Raw genomic sequence first — 18,576 nt, forward strand, 5'->3', positions numbered from 1 at the left:
CGCACCGTGCAGCTCCGAGGGTCGCGCTGTGTGTCCGTGCCCCCGCCGGTCCCTCCATTCACGTGACACGGGCGGGGGGCGGCGCTCGGTCTCGGTGCCGCCCGGTCGGTGTCCCCTCCCCCGCTGGTTGTGCCCCTCCCCCCGTGGTTGCGCTGCGCGCTGGCTCCGGAAATGGTCGTGCTGCGCTGCGCTGCGGCTGCGTCGGGCCGCGCGCGCTGAAGGAGACTGAAGGTAACGGGCGGGGGCGGGGCGGGAGCGCGCCGCGGGGGGGGGGGGGGGGGGGGGGGGGGGGGGGCACCGGCACCGGGACCGAGTGCGGCGGGGTGAACCGAACCGCGGCGTGGAACCGCCGGGCATCGCCGCGCCGCCGGGCCCCGCCGCTACCGCTACAAGCGCCGCCGCTACCACGTGGGCGCCGCCGGTCTGCACGCCGTTATCCGCGCTAAGCGCCGTCTCTCGGCCCCTCGTTCCGGTGTAGCCGGCCCGAGCGCCCGTTCCTTCCCCACGTGCCGCCGCCGTGCACGTGCTCCGCCGCCGGGCCCCGCCGCTCCGCCGCACGTGGCGCGCCCCAGCGCCCCGCCCGGGCCCGGTGTGAGGCCGCGGGGCCATGGCGGCGGGCGGCGGTGACACGTGTCCTTGGCACAGGCCGCGCCGCCGCGGGGGGGAGCGAAGCGCCGGGTGCCGCCCTGGGCCCCGCGCCGTGTCCCGCTCCGCTCCTTCCTCATCCCGGGGCCGCCAAGATGGAGCCGGCCCCTCCGGCCTAACACCCCCCCCCTACACACACACACACACACACACACACACACACACACACACACACACACACACACACATACACACCTCCCCTCCGCCCCGGGGTGAGTCACCGCCGCCCCGCTCTGCCCCGCTCTGCCCCCCGCCCGCAGCCGGTCGGGCCGGTCCGGGGCCGCGTCAGGCGGTGCTGGGGCCCGGCAGACGCCGCGGCGGCTCGACCCGGCCCGGGGGAACGGCCCCGTCATCGCCCCGCGGCGGGGGAGGAAGGACGGCACGGCGGGACGCGGGCGGCCGCACGGACACGGCGGGGGGGGAAGGCTGGAGGTGTCCGAGCCCGGTAGGCGGCACGGAACGGGCTCCGCGGGGCCTGAGCCGCCCTGTGAGCCGCGGGGCCCGGATCCCTTCGGGCGGCGCTTCGGGCCTGTAGGGCCGGGCCTGTGCCGCCTGCGGTGCGGCCTGAGCCCGCGTCTGGGGGCACCGAGCGGCCCCTCGGCTCGGCCCCGTGCCGGGGTTGGCGGCGGGGCGGGGCTGGGCCCGAGCGGGTCCGGGAGCCCGGCAGCGGGACCCGCGGCCTGAGCCGGCCCCTTGCGATGCCTCGGGCTGACTGTGTCTCTCCCCCCCTCTCTCCCCTCCTGCCGGCCCAGTCAGTCGGATGAAAGGTCTCTGCAGGCCCGATCAGTCGGCCCAGGTTTTTCCCGCGGGGGGGTGAGTATGGGGCGCCGTGCAGGCGCTTTGGGGCCGGGTTGTGGTGTCCCTCCCTGTGGGCCCGGCCTTGTGGTGGTGGTGGGCAGCTCGGTGTGTCTGTAGGCCCGGTGCCTTGGCTGTCCCAGAGAGCTGCTGCCCCTGCTGTACCTTGAATCCCTTTAGCCCCCCCCCATTAGCCAGCACTGTCAGTGCCCTGAGTATAGGATCGGGCCCCATCCAAGCACCTGGATGGTGTCAGGGCTGATGGCTGTATTTGGTGCTGCGGGTCCTTCTGAGGGTTGCTACCCCCACGCCTGGGGGGTGACAGGAAAGTGAGGGGGGTAGGCTGTGCCTTGCTCACCATAGGGCAGGGGGGCCAGCAGAGGGGCTGGGGGGCCGGCAGGCCGGCAATTGCTGACGCAGCCAGGCGTCGGGTTACAGGCACTGCTCGTGGGGCAGCCCTGCTGGCAGTGAGGCTCCCCCCCCTGCCCTAATGCTGCCATGGGACACAGGGACCCCCTCCATGGGCTGCAGCGTGGGGGGCACCTCCTCTCTCCTGCCCAGGTGCCCTTTGCACTCGGGCAGGAAGCGTGGAACATGGTGCCAAGTCCCTCCTGGGACCCAGCTGTGTCCCTGGAGGTGGGGGTGGTGGTGGTGGTGTGGTGGCATGGGGGGGACGTGGGAGCTGCTCCCTGCCCTCCCCGGTAGGCGTTTGCGGCATGAGCTGGGCTCCTGGCACCACCGGCAGGAACAGGTTTGGCCGGCCAGGGGAAGCGCTTTGTAGGTCAGCCGGGGTGGAGCCAGGGCACCCCGGCGTCAGCCTCTGTCCAACTCCACCCCAGCTCCTGGAGCTTCTCAGAGGGGCTGCGTGGCCCTGTTTTAGGATAGGAGATTACTGCAGGCTGTGAACACGATGCCATTTAGCTTATGCCTGTGCCTGCAGATAGCAAGGGGATCCTTATGCACAACCACATGAAATGAACAAAGCTCCACAGCCCACAGGAGGAGCCCCGACAGCCCCGCACCCTGCCCCTTCTCCCGGACTTCCACAGGTAATAGACGGCCCCTCCGATGGCTTTTGGGGGTGGGAGGTGCCCAGCTGCCTCTCTGATTTGGGATGAGGCTTCTAGAGGCTGTAGTGCCCACTGGTTCCCTCTATGCAGTCAGCGTTCCCACCTGGTCAGACGGCACCTGTGATTTTTAACCCGACACCGACCTCACAAATGAATACGCCTTCTCAGCCACGACAGGTAAGGGCTTTGCTATGGGGAAGATGAGGCTTTGGGGAGCTGGTTAAGATCTGCAGCCTCCTGACTGAGCAGCCCATGCTCTTCCTGGTTGGCCACAGCAGTGCTGGGGGCATGAGGATCCTGCCTTAGGGGGCTGGCGTGCACCTGCCCCCAATCTCCATCATGGTTTCCCTTCTCCCTGGCTCTGGGGTGAGGGCAGACAGCTCCTGCAGGGCACCCAACAAGTGACCGCTCTTTTCTCCTTCCTCCCCTTTCCAAACCTTGCTCTCTCCTCTCTCAGTTTCCAGCAGGGCCTCGTGCTATTCACCAGCAGGTACTAACCAGTCCCTACCCTGCATGCTGAGCGCCCGGGGCAGCCCCAGCACCTGGCGCTGCACAGAAACACTTGGGGAGAACGTGGGGAGCTGCACCGAGCCCCAGGGGGGAGCAGGCTGGAGGAAAGAGGTTCATTACTCAGTGGGATCAGCTGGAGGGGTTTCACTGCGGTGTCCCCGAGTTTCTTGGCTGCTTTTGCATGAAGTCTAGTGCATGTGGCTCTGCCTGTGCTAGTCCCAGCCCAGGCCTCTGCTTCTGCCTGTGCCCTTCTCCTCATCTTCTTCTTCCTTCTTTCTGTGGGGTGGAGTGTGGGGGGGGTCTCCTGAGGCAGCAGTTGTGTCACACTGCTGGCCTGTCCCTGACTAATGCAGTGCCCTGGGAGTGATAGTGTCTCTCTGCAGTGTACCCAGCATGTCCCTTAGGCTGTGGGAGGCTGCAGCCATGGTGGGGCTGGGACCTGACAGTGCCAGGAGGTGGACAAGGCCTTGTGCCCAGCAAGCTGGATGTGTCCCCCTGCATCCTGCCTGCAACGCTGCAGCTGTTGCCCCTGGGAGTTTGAGCAAAGCGCCTCATTCAGCTCCAAGGAACAGCTGGGCACAAACCTAGTGACATCCACACTGTGCTGGGTCCCCCTGGCTCCATAGGGACCTCCATAGGGGCAGGCAGCTCCCCGCGTCCCCCAGCATGGGTGGATCTGGGATGTGGCCATCACACTGGCAGCCTGGCTGCTGCTCCTCCATCCCACAGCACCACGCTTGCACTCCCACCCCGTCCCCTCTCACCACCCCATCCCCTCATCCCACCCCAGCGCGGCAGTGTAACTCCTGTCTCTCTCTCTTTCCCCTCTCCCTCTGTCTGCGTGCACTTGCTATCAGGGAGGATTCAGGTCTCTCCAGGTAATGCTTTCTCCTTGCTCCAGCCTTGCCCTGCACACCAGACGTGCAGACACCTCCTTCCCTGCTGCCTGTTCCCCAGCCCTGGGGTGCTGCCACCCAGTAAAGCAGTGCTGCAGGGGCTGCGTGTCCTGCACGTTGCAGCATGGCACAGTGGGACTGCAGGTCCCGGCATTCAGCGCGAGTGCCGGCCCCCATTGCAAGGCACGCTGGGACGTGCCGATGAGCTGCGTGCAGCCGTGGCCGGCTCCGGGCGCTGCCGGCCCTGCTGGGCTGGGAGTGGGCTGTGCTGGGCATGAGCTGGGTCGGATGGAGCCAGGTGGGCCCCCCACAGGTGTGTGGGGCAGTAGGGGGTGCCTGGAAAGGAGGGGAGGGGGTGTAAGGGGTGAGCTGCATTCTGGTGGGGGGGCTCCCCTCTTTAAATCTCCACCCAGGGGTGCTCCCTGTGCCTAGGATGAGTTTTGGGGTGATAGGTGCTGTGAACCTTCTGTCTGGGTTAGAGGGGGGGCCTGGCTCGGTTGCCTCGTCCCTTTGGCAGGGGGGTGCTATTGCTCTGGCCTCACTGCATCCCTGTCTCTCCCAAAGCATTTCTACCAGAACAGGGCCCAGCCTCCTGCCAGCGCGTCCCGCGTGCAGAGCAACACAACGGCCCGGCCTGGCCCTCCTGCCCATGTGTATCCAGCTGCTTCCCAGGTGATGATGATACCCTCCCAGATATCCTACACACCTTCCCAAGGAGCCTATTACATTCCCGGACAGGTGAGGGCTGTGCCCCGGGCTCTGCGGGATTGGGCTGGGGTGGGCTCAGGGTTGGAGCCCAAGTTTGTTCTGGGAGGTGGAGGGGGTTACCCTGGTTCTCTGAGCTGTCCCTGACTCCATCAGGGTGTTGTCCAGCTCTGCAGAGGGGCAGCACCTGTGGGGTTTTGTGGGCTAACCCTGGGTACTTGATGCTTGTCTTGTGTCCTGTGCCCTGCCTTAATGGCACGCAGGTTTGGGGCACGCACTGGTTTGGTATTTGCCTGTGCCCTGCTGGGAATATAACCAACTTTCTTCTCCCCTATTTCAGGGTCGTTCAACGTACGTTGTCCCAACACAACAGTACCCAGTTCAGCCTGGTGCCCCTAGTTTTTACCCTGGAGCCAGCCCCACAGAGTTTGGGACTTACGGTACAGACTGGGGGGATTACTCTGTGTGCCATTGCTCTTCCATCCACGATGCTTCATCCCTTTTGCTCCTCTGACTCTGGCCTCCCTGCAACCCCACAAATTGGTGGGCTGAGCACAAATTCCCTGTGTCTCTGGGTTTTGTGAGGTGCATTCTGTGACTGCTGACGCCACTACGTGCTCTTTTGGGATCTTAGGGGGGGCTCTATGTCTCCCAGTGCATTCCTGAAGGCCGTGCATCGTGTCCCATCTGTCCACCCACCTCCTTTTCCAAATCGGGACAGATTAATGTTTAACTGCCCAGGCAGAGGGACAGGGCAGACTTTATCCCCTTTTCCCCTTGGCTTGCAAGCTGGTGGTGAGTGGTTGTTTGGTGCTGCCTCCCCTGCCTGAGCCAGCTGCATGTCCTGGGTGAGCAGGGTCTGGGCAGTGACTGCTCCACGCCTGCCCTCTCCCGGAGCTGGGGAGTGGTGGTAAAAGCAGCCCCCCCTCCTTCCCCCGGCTTGTATGCAGCCACCCAGGCTGTGACTATATTTAGGCTTGGTCCTTCCCGGGAGGCCTGGCAGACTCAGAAATGTGAGCTGAGGCCTCCGTCCCGTCCCCGGTATGGCAGCAAAGCAAACTGGGGCGGAGAGGGGTTTCTCCTGAGCCAGGTATGTGTTTGTCCTCCCTCCCTTTTGTCCCATCAGCCCCTCGGAGGGAGGAGGTGGCCCCAGGCATGGCCAGCTGGGCCCAGTCCCAGCACTCGGCCTGTTGCTGCACTGCTCCATAGTGCCTGGAGCGTGCTGGGTGGTTCTGTCCCCTAGCCTGCAGTCTTAGGGTCTCCTCCTTCCCCATCCCCCTAGCTACTAGAGGGATTTGAGGCCCTTCTGATGTTCCCCCAGCCTATCACTGGGGTCCTCTTCTGTGGCTTCATGGCTTCCCTAACATCTGGCCCCAACCCCAAGCTGCTTCCCTGGGCAGGCAGGCTGGCTTTGTGTCACGCGTGGGTCACCAGAATGGGGGCAAAGTGGCTGTCAGTGTGTCACTGAGTGAGTTCTGTGTTCAGTGTGGCTGAGAAATGCTAGAGGTGGGAGGAGGCCAGGGTACAGCTGCCCCTGTCCCTCCCTGTGCAGGTACTGCAGTCGCTTCCAGCCTGGGGCACGATGCAGCCCTGGCTGATGCCAGCCCTACCTAAGAAGCTCATTGCATGGATAACTTGGGGAGGAACACAGCACCTTTTGGGGTCTGGATCAGGGCCCAGTGTTGCATCCAGCCCTCAGCATCATTCAGTGCTGTGAGCTCAGTTCACAGTGGTCTGAGTGGGGAGCCCAAGGGTGTGAATGAATGGAGGGCGTGGATGGGGCTGTGTGGAGCCGCCCTTAGGCTGCTGCTGGCCCAGGAGAGATAAGGTTGCTGGCAGGAAGGCAGAACCCATGGAGCCAGGGCTCCTGCACCCAAGCATGGCTCAGCATCCCGGAGGGACTGGCGGTGTCCTGGAGCCGGTGGGCACGGCTGGGTGTGGGGGCGGCGCAGGGACGCCGCGTCTCATAGGGAAGGAATTTGGTCAGGCCTGTCAGGTGGGTTGGGATGATGCAGGCCAGATGCTACTGGGGTTCTCTGCAGTGTGGTGTGGGCTCCCCTGGCTCCTGGCAGTCCCCCTGCATTTGTGGGAGTGGGAGGACTGGACTCGGTGGATGCACACTGGACACCTGCTGCCTCTCACGCTCTCTCCTCTCCTCTAGCGGGTGCTTATTACCCGGCCCAGGGGGTGCAGCAGTTCCCAGCGGGGGTCCCCACTGCCCAGGTCATTGTGAGCCAGCAGCCGTCGATCCCCCCAAAACGAGAACGCAAGACGGTAAGGAGCCGTGCACCTTTGGCGTGTGGGAGATGTGTGCTGGAGATGGGGATGGTGCTATGCATAGCAAGGGGCACGCTGCCTGTGCTGACTCTTTCCTGGCTGACTATTGTGCTTGGTATGTGGCACACCAGCTGGGGGTGGTACCGGGCTGTGCACCTGGGTTGGGGGGCTCAGTGAGTGCTGACGACCTTGGCTGTCCCAGCAGGCAGCGTTGTGCTGAGTCATGGCTCCAGGGGGGTGGGTGTGCCGCGGCTGCCAACTGCTGTCTGCTCCCGGAGATGCCGGCGTTCAGAGGCCTTACGTGGGTCCTATTTATAGTGGGGAGCCAAGCAGCTGCTGGGCCTGCATTGCACTGCGAGCTGGGGGGCAGGGGGTGCTGCTGGGCTGGGGATTTCTCCAGGTGTACTGATGGAGAGGCATCGGTGCTGCTTAGGCTGTGCTCTTGTTGGTACCTGTCAGCTGGTTCTTTTTGCAGATGAGTGAGAGCAATAGCCATGCCTCTTCTTTGTACTGGACTCACACATCCCACCAGGGTGCCCTGCAGCTCGTGCTGCACCCGCACTGACTGTAGGGATGTGGGGTGCCTACAGCCCCTTAACCAGTGTGGTGCTGCCCTTGGTCCACCAAGCCATGGAGGCAGGCACTGATCTGAGTGTAGTGATGCCCTCAAATGGCTGGGAGCACCCTGCTAGCTCTGATTGCTTGATGGCATCTGAGACGAACCCTGCCTTGCACCATTCCTTCTGGCCAGGCAGTGGGTTAGCACCCTGTCTGTGAGGATCTGTGCCCTGTTGAGAGATGACATACAACTGGCCAGGTGGCCTTTGAGTGCTGCGTTCTCCCCTCTACTGACAGTCCCCCTATCTCCGCTCTGGCCCACAGATTCGGATACGAGACCCCAACCAAGGTGGCAAAGACATCACTGAAGAAATAATGTCCGGAGCAAGGACCTCATCTACCCCCACCCCTCCCCAGGTCGGTGGTCCCCATTTTCCCAGCTGGGGTGCTAGGAGATGCATGGCGTCCTGCTTAACTCCCTCTTTGTCTCCTTAGGCTGGAAGCAGTTTGGAACCCCAGGCTAATGGAGAAACCCCTCATGTAGCAGTCATTGTCCGGCCAGGTATGTGCACGCACTGGGGGCTGGCTGTGCCACACTGCTTCCTGGCACAGCTGGTGCCAGGCCTCACGCCAGCCCCACAGATCACTCGGGGCTTGTGGGGATGGACATGTTCCCTGTGTACCTGGAGACCAGTGTTTCCACTGTTGGTTCCAGGAGAGTTTATGGGGACTGTCTTTGCTTGGCCTGGCTGTACCCTGGGCACTGGAGGACCCCCATCATCCCTGTTCCCCGTTTGTCCGCTTAATGTGGGTTGGCACACCTGTCCCTTCCCTACTGCTGATGGAGATCTGGGATTCGGGGGGATGAGGGCACAGCAGGGGTCAGAGCCCCCCACTGACACCTCCTTTCTTGCAGATGACCGCCCAAAGCCTGCGCTGGTGGTGAGCAAGCCTGTCTCCCTGGAGCCCAGCAAGTCAGCGTCCCCGTCGCCTCCCCCTCCCCTCATCCCCGAGGTGGAGCCTGTGGTGATGTCAACTGTGACGCTGGTGCCAATGGAGCCCCCCGTGGAAGCGGACACTAAAGTGGAGCTGGGCGAGGCGCCGCCCGACCTGCACCAGACGTTTAGCGCTATCACTACAGTGCCAGGGGCTGGGGAGTTGCCCCTCGTACCCCCACCTGACATGGACACGGTGGCTGTGGTGGAGGAGGAGGTAGCAGAGGAGGAGGAAGAGGTTGCCGTTCCTCTCCTGGAGCCCACCTTGCAGGCGCCCGCCTTGCCCGAGGTGCCATCGGTGCCTGTTGCCCCCCTCATGCCAGCTGTGCCCCCAGTGCCAGCTGTGCCGTCACCACCGCTCGTTGTCCCACTGGTCCCTGAAGCACCTGCCAAACCCGCCTCTCCCAGCCCACCGCCGCCCCAGGAAGAGCCCTGCCCTGAGCCTGTTGCTGAGCCTGCTGCTGAGGCCAATGGGGTTTTAGAGGAGGTGCCCGAGCCTCAACCTGAGGCACCTGTGTGCCAGCCGGTGCCCGTACCCGTCTCGGAGCCTGTCCCGGTGCTCACCTCAGCGCCCACCCTGGACTCCCCCATTGCGCAGCCTGAAGAACTGCCCTTGCCCAACGGGATGGAGGGCTCCAGCAAAGTGGAGCCGAGTGAGGAGCAGCCTGAGTCGGACGTCAGCCCAATCTCAGAGCCGGAGGAGCCAGCGCAGCCTGGCACACCCACCTCACCCCCAGCAGAGGAGGAAGAGGAAGAGAGCGAAGGCCCTGCTGAGGCCCAGGAGCGGAGCTCAAGTCCAGCCCCTGCCCCATCACAGACCTTGGAGGCGACTGTGCAAGGTTTGGGGTGCTGGGGGGGTTACTTGGGTGGAGCACTTGGTATAGGGTTGGGGAAGGTGTAGAACAGGAAGATGGCGCATGTCACCTTGGGATGTGATGTGGCTATGGTTCAGTTTGAGGAGATGTGTGGTAGTGGCTCTGGGACACTGGGACATATGGGTGTATATAAGGTACCTTAAGCACTGGTATGCAGAGGATGTGCCGGGGTTATTTGATGTTGTTTGGGGATGTGGGGATGAGGTGGATGGTTGGAGGTGTGCTTCTGAGAGACTGTGGAATTACAAGGGTTGTGAAGTATAAAGGCACCCTTGAGTGGAAAATGGGGTGCCTTGGGATTGTGGCTGGGGGGGAAGATGCTCTATATTCTTGTTTTTTGAGGCACCCCACACAGATGTGTGGGAATTAAATGATGGAGCTAAAGGAGGATTGTGCACCCTGGGGTTGGGTGGGGGAGATAGGGTGTGTTCATAGAAGTATGGGTTGCAGAAGTACAGGTTTCCATAGGAAGGCATGGGACAGGTGTGTTTTTTGGGGCGTGTGTCTGTATAAGGTAGTACATAGGGCTGCTTGGATGGGGATCGTGCATCTCGTGGGCAGTGGATATGGGAGAAGTATGCATGGTGATGTGTCTGTGAGGGAGATGGGGTACCCTTGTGCACAGCCCTGCACAGGGGCTGGAGTGCTGTGAGGATGGGGAGCCCCTGAGGCCAGGGAAGGGTGTGGATGTGGTGCTGCATTACAGCACAAGATGAGCAGGGGTGTGGATAGGGAAAGGAACGGAGTCCCTGCATGGTACTGCGTGTAAGTATGCAATCAGTGCATAGGTACCATGTTGGGGTGGGCTGTACTGGGAAGTGATGGGGCCCCATCTTCACATTGCTTGGTGCTACTGGGGCCTCACCAGTGACCTCAAAGCTGGCACTGGGCCGTGTGGATGCTGCATCAGTGCCCAGCCCTCACATCCTTTCCTCTTTGCTAGTTGCTGTGTCGGTGCCAAAGAAGAAGCGAAGGTTGAAGGAGCTGAACAAGAAGGAGGCAGTAGGCGATTTGCTGGATGCCTTTAAAGAGGTGAGTGTCCCAAGGCACCTGAGGATCACTTCGCACTCCATCCCTTCTTGTGATGAATTCTACTTTGTGCCATCGTGTCTGGGCCACTGATAGTCTGTGATGGTAAAGAGGATCTGAGGGAGCAGGACACCTGGTGTAGGGCGGAATGGTAGAGCTGGACCCACAGCGTGACTGTTGTTCCCATCCCTCCCCTGGTGCAGTCTCAGATCAGCGACAGTGCCTCAGAGGTGGAAAACAAGCCTCCCCCTTCTGCCCCTGCCCGTGAAACAGAAGAAGCAGCCCCCACCCGTCCCCAGGAGGAGTCGGAGGAGACGTGGGAGGAGAAGGAGGACAAACTGGCCCCAGAGAAGGGCAAGGCTGGGGACCAGAAGTACCGCTACAAGGAAGGTGAGCCCTGCCTGGGCCTGTGAGGCCTCTGATAAGAAACACCGACTCTGGCTTCAGAGATGGGGGAGCTCTGGGTAGTATGGGCCAGCTTTCCTAAGCATCATGTGCTCCTCCTGTCTTGTTCTTAGACTTTGCACAGTGTTGTGGACAGAGGCTCTGGCTCATGTGTCTTGAGCAGGAAGCCAGTAGCATCAGGCTCTCTGAGAAAGCAGGGTTGTGTTTGTGGGGTGCCAGGCCATGGCAGCTCTGTGGTTGTCTCAGCCCTGTCTTGCTGCTCCTCAGCATCACAGTCTCTTTTTTCTCTCCCATTGTAGAACAGTGGAAGCCATTGAATCCTGAGGAGAAAAAGCGGTATGACCGGGAGTTCCTGCTGGGCTTCCAGTTCATCTTTGCCAGCATGCAGAAACCTGAGGGGCTGCCCCAGATCACAGATGTGGTGCTGGACAAGGTTGGTGCGGTCCTGGAAATTGGGGTATGGGGGTTGGGCACCTCTGCTCTGCACCATGGCAGGGCTGGGCAGGGACCTATCTGCTGTGCTTTGGGTCCTGCTGCAGCACGTGTGATGTGAGCAAAGCATGGGGGGGAGTATGGGGAGCTCTCTGGGGCCATTTTTCCAGTTCATTGTCCCGGCGCCAAGGCTGGGGGATGGATCCATTCCTCCTCTGCCCCCCCGGGCATCCTCAGCCCTGTGTACCTTCGCAGGCCAACAAGACCCCATTGCGGGCACTCGACCCTATCCGCCTCAGCGGCATGAACTGCAGCCCTGACTTCACCCCTTCCTTTGCCAACCTTGGACGGCCTGTCATGGGCAACAGGGGTCTGGTGAGTATCTGCCTGCTCCTCCTTTTGCCGTGCTAAATCCCCCTGCCTCTCTATGATGATCAAGCCTTTGAGCCACTGTGTCTGGGCCACTGATGTCGGTGATGGAACTGAGGATCTGAGCAGGCAGATGGGGATGTCGCAGGAGCTGGCCAGCCTGGCCTATCCACCAGAAGGGCTGGAGCAAAGAGTTGAGTTCCGTCTTCCTGTGTCAGCCCTCAGGGTTGGGTCCTCGCCGCTCACAGCAGACTCAGAGGAAGGAACCCCGCAAAATCATTGCCACTGTGTCCCTCAATGAGGATGTCAAGCTGAACAAGGCTGAGAAGGCCTGGAAACCCAGCAGCAAGCGTGCCTCTGAGGAGGAGGATCCTGAGAACATCAAGACACAGGTAGGAGTTGGGAGCAGGCGGGTGATGCACCTGGTACCCACTGAAGAGACAAGGAGATGTACCTACTCTTGCTGACCCTGTTGTCCTTACAGGAACTACTTCGCCGCGTCCGCAGCATCCTTAACAAGCTGACGCCCCAAATGTTCCAGCAATTGATGAAGCAGGTGATGGAGTTGTCCATCGACACGGAGGAAAGACTCAAGGGTGTCATTGACCTTGTCTTCGAGAAAGCCATCTCGGAGCCAAACTTCTCTGTTGCCTACGCTAACATGTGCCGTTGCCTTATGGGGGTGAGCAGGGGCTGGGGGCCTGGGATTTGTTAAGGACTTTTGGCTGAGCTCTGCAAGGTGCCACTGCTTCTGCATGGGGTGGGCAATTTACCTCTAGCAAGAGGGGAAAAATGGGGTGTGTGGCTGGCGGGTTGAGCACAGAATTGTAGCACAGCATCACGAGGTAAGATGTTTTGGATCTGCTTTAAGCAGTTACCAGGGGTTGGGGCTTTTATGGGAGGTACAACTCACACTCCTCTGGGCTGTACCTCTCCCTACAGCTCAAAGTGCCCACGACAGACAAGCCCACAGTGACTGTGAACTTCCGCAAGCTGCTGCTCAACCGCTGCCAGAAGGAGTTTGAGAAGGACAAGGATGACGACGAGATCTTCGAGAAGCGTCAGAAAGAAATGGATGATGCCAGTGCTGTGAGTCAGGGTGCAAGCTGCAGCTTGGGGCTGGAACCAAGCCTTTAGGTGGCTCAGGGCTCTGACCTGCCCTGGTGTGACCCTTGCAGCCCGAGGAGAAGGCACGTATGAAGGATGAGCTGGAGGAGGCGCGGGACAAGGCCCGACGGAGGTCTCTGGGTAACATCAAGTTCATTGGAGAGCTTTTCAAACTGAAGATGCTGACAGAGGCCATCATGCATGACTGCGTGGTGAAGCTACTCAAAAACCACGATGAGGAGTCTCTTGAGTGCCTTTGTCGCCTGCTTACAACCATTGGCAAGGACTTAGACTTTGAGAAGGCCAAGGTACTCCTTGCGCTGCCCCATCTTGTGTTGCCCCATCTTGCCCTGCCCTGCTTTTAGGAGGAGTGTGACCATGATTCTGTGCCCCTACAGCCCAGAATGGACCAGTACTTCAACCAGATGGAGAAAATCATCAAGGAGAAGAAGACATCATCCCGAATCCGTTTTATGCTGCAGGATGTGATTGATCTCAGGCGGGTAAGGCCTGTGGCCTGCTATCCCCTGCTTTGTTTCATGGAGCTGTTGGCCTATCCTCTGAGTGCCAGCAATCCATGTGTCCTTGAGAGCACAGATGTGGGTATGTAAGCTGTGGCCAGCCCCAGAGACACCATGCTAGCTCCCAGCCCTTGGTTAGCATGGCAGCGGTAGTGGGCACATAGTAACTGGCAGCTGTTTAATGCAGGGAGCTCCTGAAATGGAGCCCTTTTGTGCCAAAAGCTGCCACAGCACACAGGGAGCTGAGGTGGGTGGGCCTTGGGGACTGGACAGATTGGAAGGGGGAAATGTCGCTGCCTCCGTCCTCCAGCTGTCTGAGTACCCCATGCCCTGCTCCTCTGCCCTCTGCAGAATAGCTGGGTGCCACGGCGAGGAGATCAGGGCCCCAAAACCATCGACCAGATCCACAAAGAGGCAGAGATGGAGGAGCATCGGGAACACATCAAAGTGCAGCAGCTCATGTCAAAAGACAAAAGGAGAGGACCTCCTGGACCATCCATCAGTGGTGAGTGACTTAGGACCACCAGATACTGGTTACCCTATCACTGCTTGAGGTAGGGCTGTGCCTGACTTCTGTCCCCTTGTGACCAGGTGGACGCAGCAGCCTGGTTGCAGATGATGGCTGGAACACTGTGCCCATCAGCAAGGGCAACCGGCCTATCGACACTAGCCGGCTAACGAAAATCACCAAGGTGAGGCTGGGGAGAACATTGGGCTGCCTTGCCCCACAGTCTTGGTGCAGGGCTCGGAGCTGACTCTGTTCTCTGCCTTCAGCCTGGATTGATCGACTCCAACAACCAGCTCTTTGCGCCAGGCGGGCGTCTGAGCTGGGGCAAAGGCAGTAGTGGAGGGTCTGGTGCAAAGCCTGCAGATTCAGGTAGGTGGCATGGGGCCGGCTTGTTGGTGCCACTGAATGGGAATGGGAACCCTTTCTCCCAGTGGTTCCTGTACTGGGGATATGCCGAACTCTGAGGCTCCCCTCTTTTCACGCCCAGCATCTGATTCAGGGCGACCGGCCACAAGCACCTTGAATCGCTTCTCAGCACTCCAACAGTCCACCCCTGCCGAGAGTTCAGAGTCCCGTCGCGTGGTGCAGAGGTGAGTGTGCTGCACCTGGTGGGCTGGGGAACATTCCCTAGATTGGGCAGTGGTCGGTTGGTGTGTGGGTAAATGGAATCTGATGTCCAGGCTGGAGTCATTCTCTGTGGCAGGATGGGTCTGTGGGCATGGGCTTGGTATGGCATCATTGCATTCTTGTGGGAAAGGCAGTCCCTGTTCTGAGCTGCACAAGCCCCATTACCACCAGAAATGGGAAGGCAGATCTTTCTGCTGTAGCTTGGCACTTTGGAGGACAACATCTGGGTGCTGTGTGCAGTCTGGGGCTACCAGGAATAGACATCCAGGGATGGGCCCGGGGGTTTCTTACAAAGACCACTGGGGGTAGCTGGAGCTGAAGTGCAAGATCCCAGACACTTGAATTTGTTCAGTCAGGAGAAGGAATAAGCCTACTGCAGCAAGGGGTGGTGTGGGGAGAATGGAGGCCGACTGCCCTCAGCGTTGCTGAAGGTCAGAGCAAAGGATGGCAGTGGGGCTTTGGACCAGGGAGTGTTCCCATGAGGGAAGAGTAGTAGAGGAGGAACTGGAGAGGGCTGAGAATTGAAGTAGGACAGCGTTGCCTTGCGTAACTGTGCAGAATTTGGGGTCAGAGGAGTGTAGCAATGGACTTTTTCACACTGTTCTTCCTCCTTCCACCCAGGAGCAGTTCCAGCCGCGACAGGTCAGAAAAGGCTGGAGACAGAGGGGACCGGGAGTCACGTTCAGAGAAGAGCAGCGACCGTCTGGAGCGTCCCGATCGGGGTGAGCGGGGAGAGAGGAACAGGTCTGCTGTCACCAAGAGGAGCTTCAGCAAAGAGACAGAGGACAGGAGTAGAGAACGGGAAAAGCAGAGTGGCCCTGAGGCTGTGCGCAAAACTGCTAGTATGTCAGAGGAACGGGACAGGAGCCGAGAGACAAGTGAGTTGGGGAGGAGAGGTGTCCTTGGAGTCTGGCTGTGGGCTGAGGCTCTGCTGGTCCCAAGCGGCGCCTGATCCTTCTGCTCTTCTCAGTTAAACAAGAGCCAGCACCTCCTGCGGCATCGCCCAAACCCATGCTGTCAGAGGAGGAGCTGGAGAAGAAATCTAAGGCGATCATAGAGGAATATCTGCACATCAATGATATGAAGGTGAGAAGAGGAGGTGGCCAGGCACCCGCAGGATGTCATCTGCTTCTCCAGGCAGCACTGCTGCTGGACAGGTTGCTGGCAGTGCCAGGATGAGGAGCAGGGGCTGGCTATGGGGCAGCACTGACCCTTCTGTCCCCACAGGAGGCCCTGCAGTGTGTGCAGGAGCTGGGCAGCCCCTCCTTGCTCTACGTCTTCGTGCGGAATGGCATTGAGTCCACGCTTGAGCGGAGCACGATCTCCCGCGAGCACATGGGGATCCTGCTGTGCCACCTGGTGAAGGCTGGCACGCTCTCCAAGGAGCAGTACTATAAAGGGTGAGGGGCTGAGGCAGCTTGTCCCCAAAGCATCATTTGACCTGCTTTTGAATTCAACTCTCCCAAAGCTCCTCCCAGCTGAGGGCGCAGGAATTACTTGATCCCAATACCCCCTTTCTGCCCTCCAGGCTGCGGGAGATCCTGGAGATTGCGGAAGACATGGAGATTGATATCCCGCACATCTGGCTGTATCTCGCCGAGCTCATAACACCTATCCTGCAAGAGGAAGGCATCCCAATGGAGGAGCTGTTCAGGTAGGGGCTGTACTCCTTTTCAGGGCTGCTGTGGGGTCCTGGTAGGGGCAAGTGGTGACAACTATGTTGCTTGTGCCCCACAGGGAGATAACAAAGCCCCTGGTGCCCCTTGGGAAGGCCACCACACTGCTGGTCGAGGTGCTGGGCTTATTGTGCAAGGGCATGGTAAGTGCATGCTGCTCGCATAGTTGCCAGGGGCTGGCTCATGGAAGGGGTTGAACCCTTTTGCATACAGAGAGGATGATGGTGGGCAATGCCTCTTGCTGTAACTGGGGCAGCTGGCTGCAGGATGGGGAGCAGTGGCACTGAGGGCTGACTTGAGGTTTTCTTGCAGAGCCAGAAGACTGCGGGCAAGCTGTGGCGAGATGGGGGCCTGAGCTGGAAGGAATTCCTGCCTGAGGACCAGGATGTCAACAAATTCGTCACAGAACAGGTGAGAGCTGGACTGTGGCTCCCAGACCCTGCTGCTGGGAGCAGCTTTCCCCTACATAGCATTTAACAGATTATCTCTCTTGTGTCCCCCAGAAATTGGAGTACACGATGGGAGACAACTCGGACACGCCAAGCTGCAAGGAGCTGACCTCGGAGGAGCTGTGCAAGCAAATGGACAAACTGCTGAAGGAGAACTCGAACAACCAAAGAATATATGACTGGATTGAGGTGAGGGTGAGGGCAGAACGCCTGCAAGGCATCCTCCTTGCTCAATTCACATCTCATAACCCTTCCCTCCTTCCTTCAGGCCAACCTAAGTGAGCAGCAGGTCTCGTCCAACACATTTATCAGGGCCCTGATGACATCTGTGTGCCATTCAGCCATCATCTGTGAGTACTGGGGGGAGGTGGGGGCCTGGTAAGCCCTTGCAGCCCCCTCTCACACCTACTCTCCTGCAGTTGAGAACCCGTACCGTGTGGATGCCCTGGTGATCCGCAACCGGGCCAAGCTGCTGCAGAAGTACATGCGGGATGAGCAGAAGGAGCTTCAGGCACTCTACGCCTTGCAGGCTTTGGTGGTGAAGTTGGACCAGCCTCCAAGTGAGTGTCACGCACAGGGATGGATGATGTAGGGAGTTTTGGGGGTGGCAGGTGTGTCCTTGCTAACAGAGGGTGTCTGTTTTCCCTTCTGTTCCACACAGACCTGCTTCGGATGTTCTTCGATGCTCTCTATGATGAGGACGTCATCAAGGAGGAGGCTTTCTACAAGTGGGAGTCCAGCAAGGACCCAGCCGAGCAGCAGGGCAAAGGGGTGGCCCTGAAATCAGTGACAGCATTTTTCACCTGGCTCCGGGAAGCAGAGGACGAGTCAGACAACAACTGAATGAACAGCTGTGAGGAGGAGGAGGAGGAGGAAGGGGGGAGAGCGCATGGGGCACCCTGGGGTGTGACTCCATCCCCTCCCAGCCCTGGCCCCCTGGACTTGCTCATGCCGGGGCCGAGGGACCTGTTGTGCCCCCAGCAGCATCGCCCTCACTTTTTATTTCTCCTCTCCCTCCTCCCCCCCGCCCCATTTCTGTTGGCCAGGCCTGTACTAGTTTGTCACGATAATAAATGGATGCTGATGGAGGCGGCTGTCGCTGTGGGTCTGCTCCAGGCCCCTTCTGTCCCCCCCTCCCAGCACAGCACCCTGTGTCACCGGGAGCGGGGTCTGAGCCCACCAGGCTTCTGTCATGGGGAGGGGGTCGAGATGGGGAGGATGGTCTCCCTTCCTCTCCCCTCTCCTCTTCCTTCTCCCGCCTCCTTGCTGAAATATAGAGAGATTATATATATATAAACTTATTAAATTTGGGTTGAGGACAGGAGTGTGATTTCTCCCCCTCCCCTGTCCTCTCTCTATTCCCCTCTCACTGCCTGGACTCCTCCCTAAGGTTTTTTATTTTAAATATAAATCATTCCCCCCAGCTCCTGCTACGACACCTGGGGAGGGTGCCTGGGGGGCAGGGGGGGGCGGTAATGTGTGACCCTTTCTTTCTGGGCCAGGCCGAGTCCCCGTCTTCCCCTCATCCTCCCCATCCTCCCCACCCCAAACGTTTAAGGCCACAATTGGGCAAAGTGACGGGGCGGCCCCGCATCCGCGTCCCCTGTATTTATAGAGCACCGGATGTGACGAGCCGCACGTGTAATTATTAAAACAAGGATTCAATAACTGGTCACGTGAATTTGTAAATAATTTTTTTTTTCTTTTTTTTTCTTTTTTTTTTTTTTTTTTTTTTCTTTTTTTTTTTATGGAGTATTTAATTGAAGATTTAAAAGGCATCTTTTCACCTTAAAACTGGAAATAAAAAGAACATTGCTAAATAACGCCCCGTGTTCCACTGTTGCCGCCTGGCCCTATGTCCCCTGTCCCTTGTCTCTTGCCCCCTGTCCCGTTATGGGGGTGCCCCAGGGAGGGCCATCCCAAGTAGATGGTGGGTACCTCCCTCCTGGGGCTGGGAGGGGGGTGTGTGGTGCTCAGCTCTGCAGGGTTGGATGTTCCTCCATGTCCCCAGACCCCGCTATTCATGTGGCCCAGGGTGGAATGGGCCTCAGCGCCAACATGTTGGGGGTGGGGACAATTTCCCCATTCCCAAGCACTGTGTATCCCTCTTGCTGTGGTTATGGAGGT

The 18,576-nt window shown here is 59.8% G+C and overlaps 1 protein-coding gene and 2 non-coding genes across 14 annotated transcripts; all 3 read left to right on the top strand.

The window, feature by feature from the left end:
- Window positions 1–111: 111 nt before the first annotated feature.
- On the top strand, window positions 112–18,122 carry EIF4G1 (eukaryotic translation initiation factor 4 gamma 1). 12 transcript variants are annotated; one of them, XM_015871808.2, is made up of 35 exons: window positions 112–231; window positions 1,398–1,458; window positions 2,381–2,489; window positions 2,601–2,687; window positions 2,968–3,000; window positions 3,878–3,898; window positions 4,481–4,654; window positions 4,962–5,061; window positions 6,783–6,895; window positions 7,781–7,873; window positions 7,952–8,018; window positions 8,373–9,290; window positions 10,270–10,358; window positions 10,559–10,745; window positions 11,060–11,193; window positions 11,430–11,567; window positions 11,780–11,953; window positions 12,046–12,243; window positions 12,504–12,650; window positions 12,740–12,976; window positions 13,067–13,171; window positions 13,541–13,694; window positions 13,781–13,881; window positions 13,964–14,066; window positions 14,197–14,287; window positions 14,946–15,202; window positions 15,295–15,410; window positions 15,552–15,724; window positions 15,853–15,978; window positions 16,062–16,143; window positions 16,313–16,411; window positions 16,504–16,638; window positions 16,718–16,799; window positions 16,869–17,009; window positions 17,111–18,122. In XM_015871808.2, the coding sequence occupies exons 3-35, from the start codon at window positions 2,415–2,417 to the stop codon at window positions 17,290–17,292; spliced, it is 4,932 nt and encodes a 1,643-aa protein (XP_015727294.1). In that variant the 5' UTR covers window positions 112–231; window positions 1,398–1,458; window positions 2,381–2,414; the 3' UTR covers window positions 17,293–18,122. The 12 variants fall into 12 exon arrangements, with proteins under 12 accessions (XP_015727294.1, XP_015727296.1, XP_032302434.1 ...); XM_015871810.2 differs by having other exon boundaries at window positions 11,448–11,567; window positions 14,185–14,287; XM_015871805.2 differs by having other exon boundaries at window positions 113–231; window positions 14,185–14,287.
- Window positions 10,403–10,479, top strand: LOC116653878. Its single transcript, XR_004308472.1, has one exon. It is a non-coding gene; the product is annotated as a small nucleolar RNA SNORD66 (small nucleolar RNA).
- LOC116653880 lies at window positions 11,615–11,690 on the top strand. The gene has a single exon (XR_004308473.1). It is a non-coding gene; the product is annotated as a small nucleolar RNA SNORD66 (small nucleolar RNA).
- Window positions 18,123–18,576: the final 454 nt, after the last annotated feature.

The sequence above is a fragment of the Coturnix japonica genome, chromosome 9, assembly GCF_001577835.2.
Source record: "Coturnix japonica isolate 7356 chromosome 9, Coturnix japonica 2.1, whole genome shotgun sequence".
NCBI classification, from domain to species: domain Eukaryota; kingdom Metazoa; phylum Chordata; class Aves; order Galliformes; family Phasianidae; genus Coturnix; species Coturnix japonica.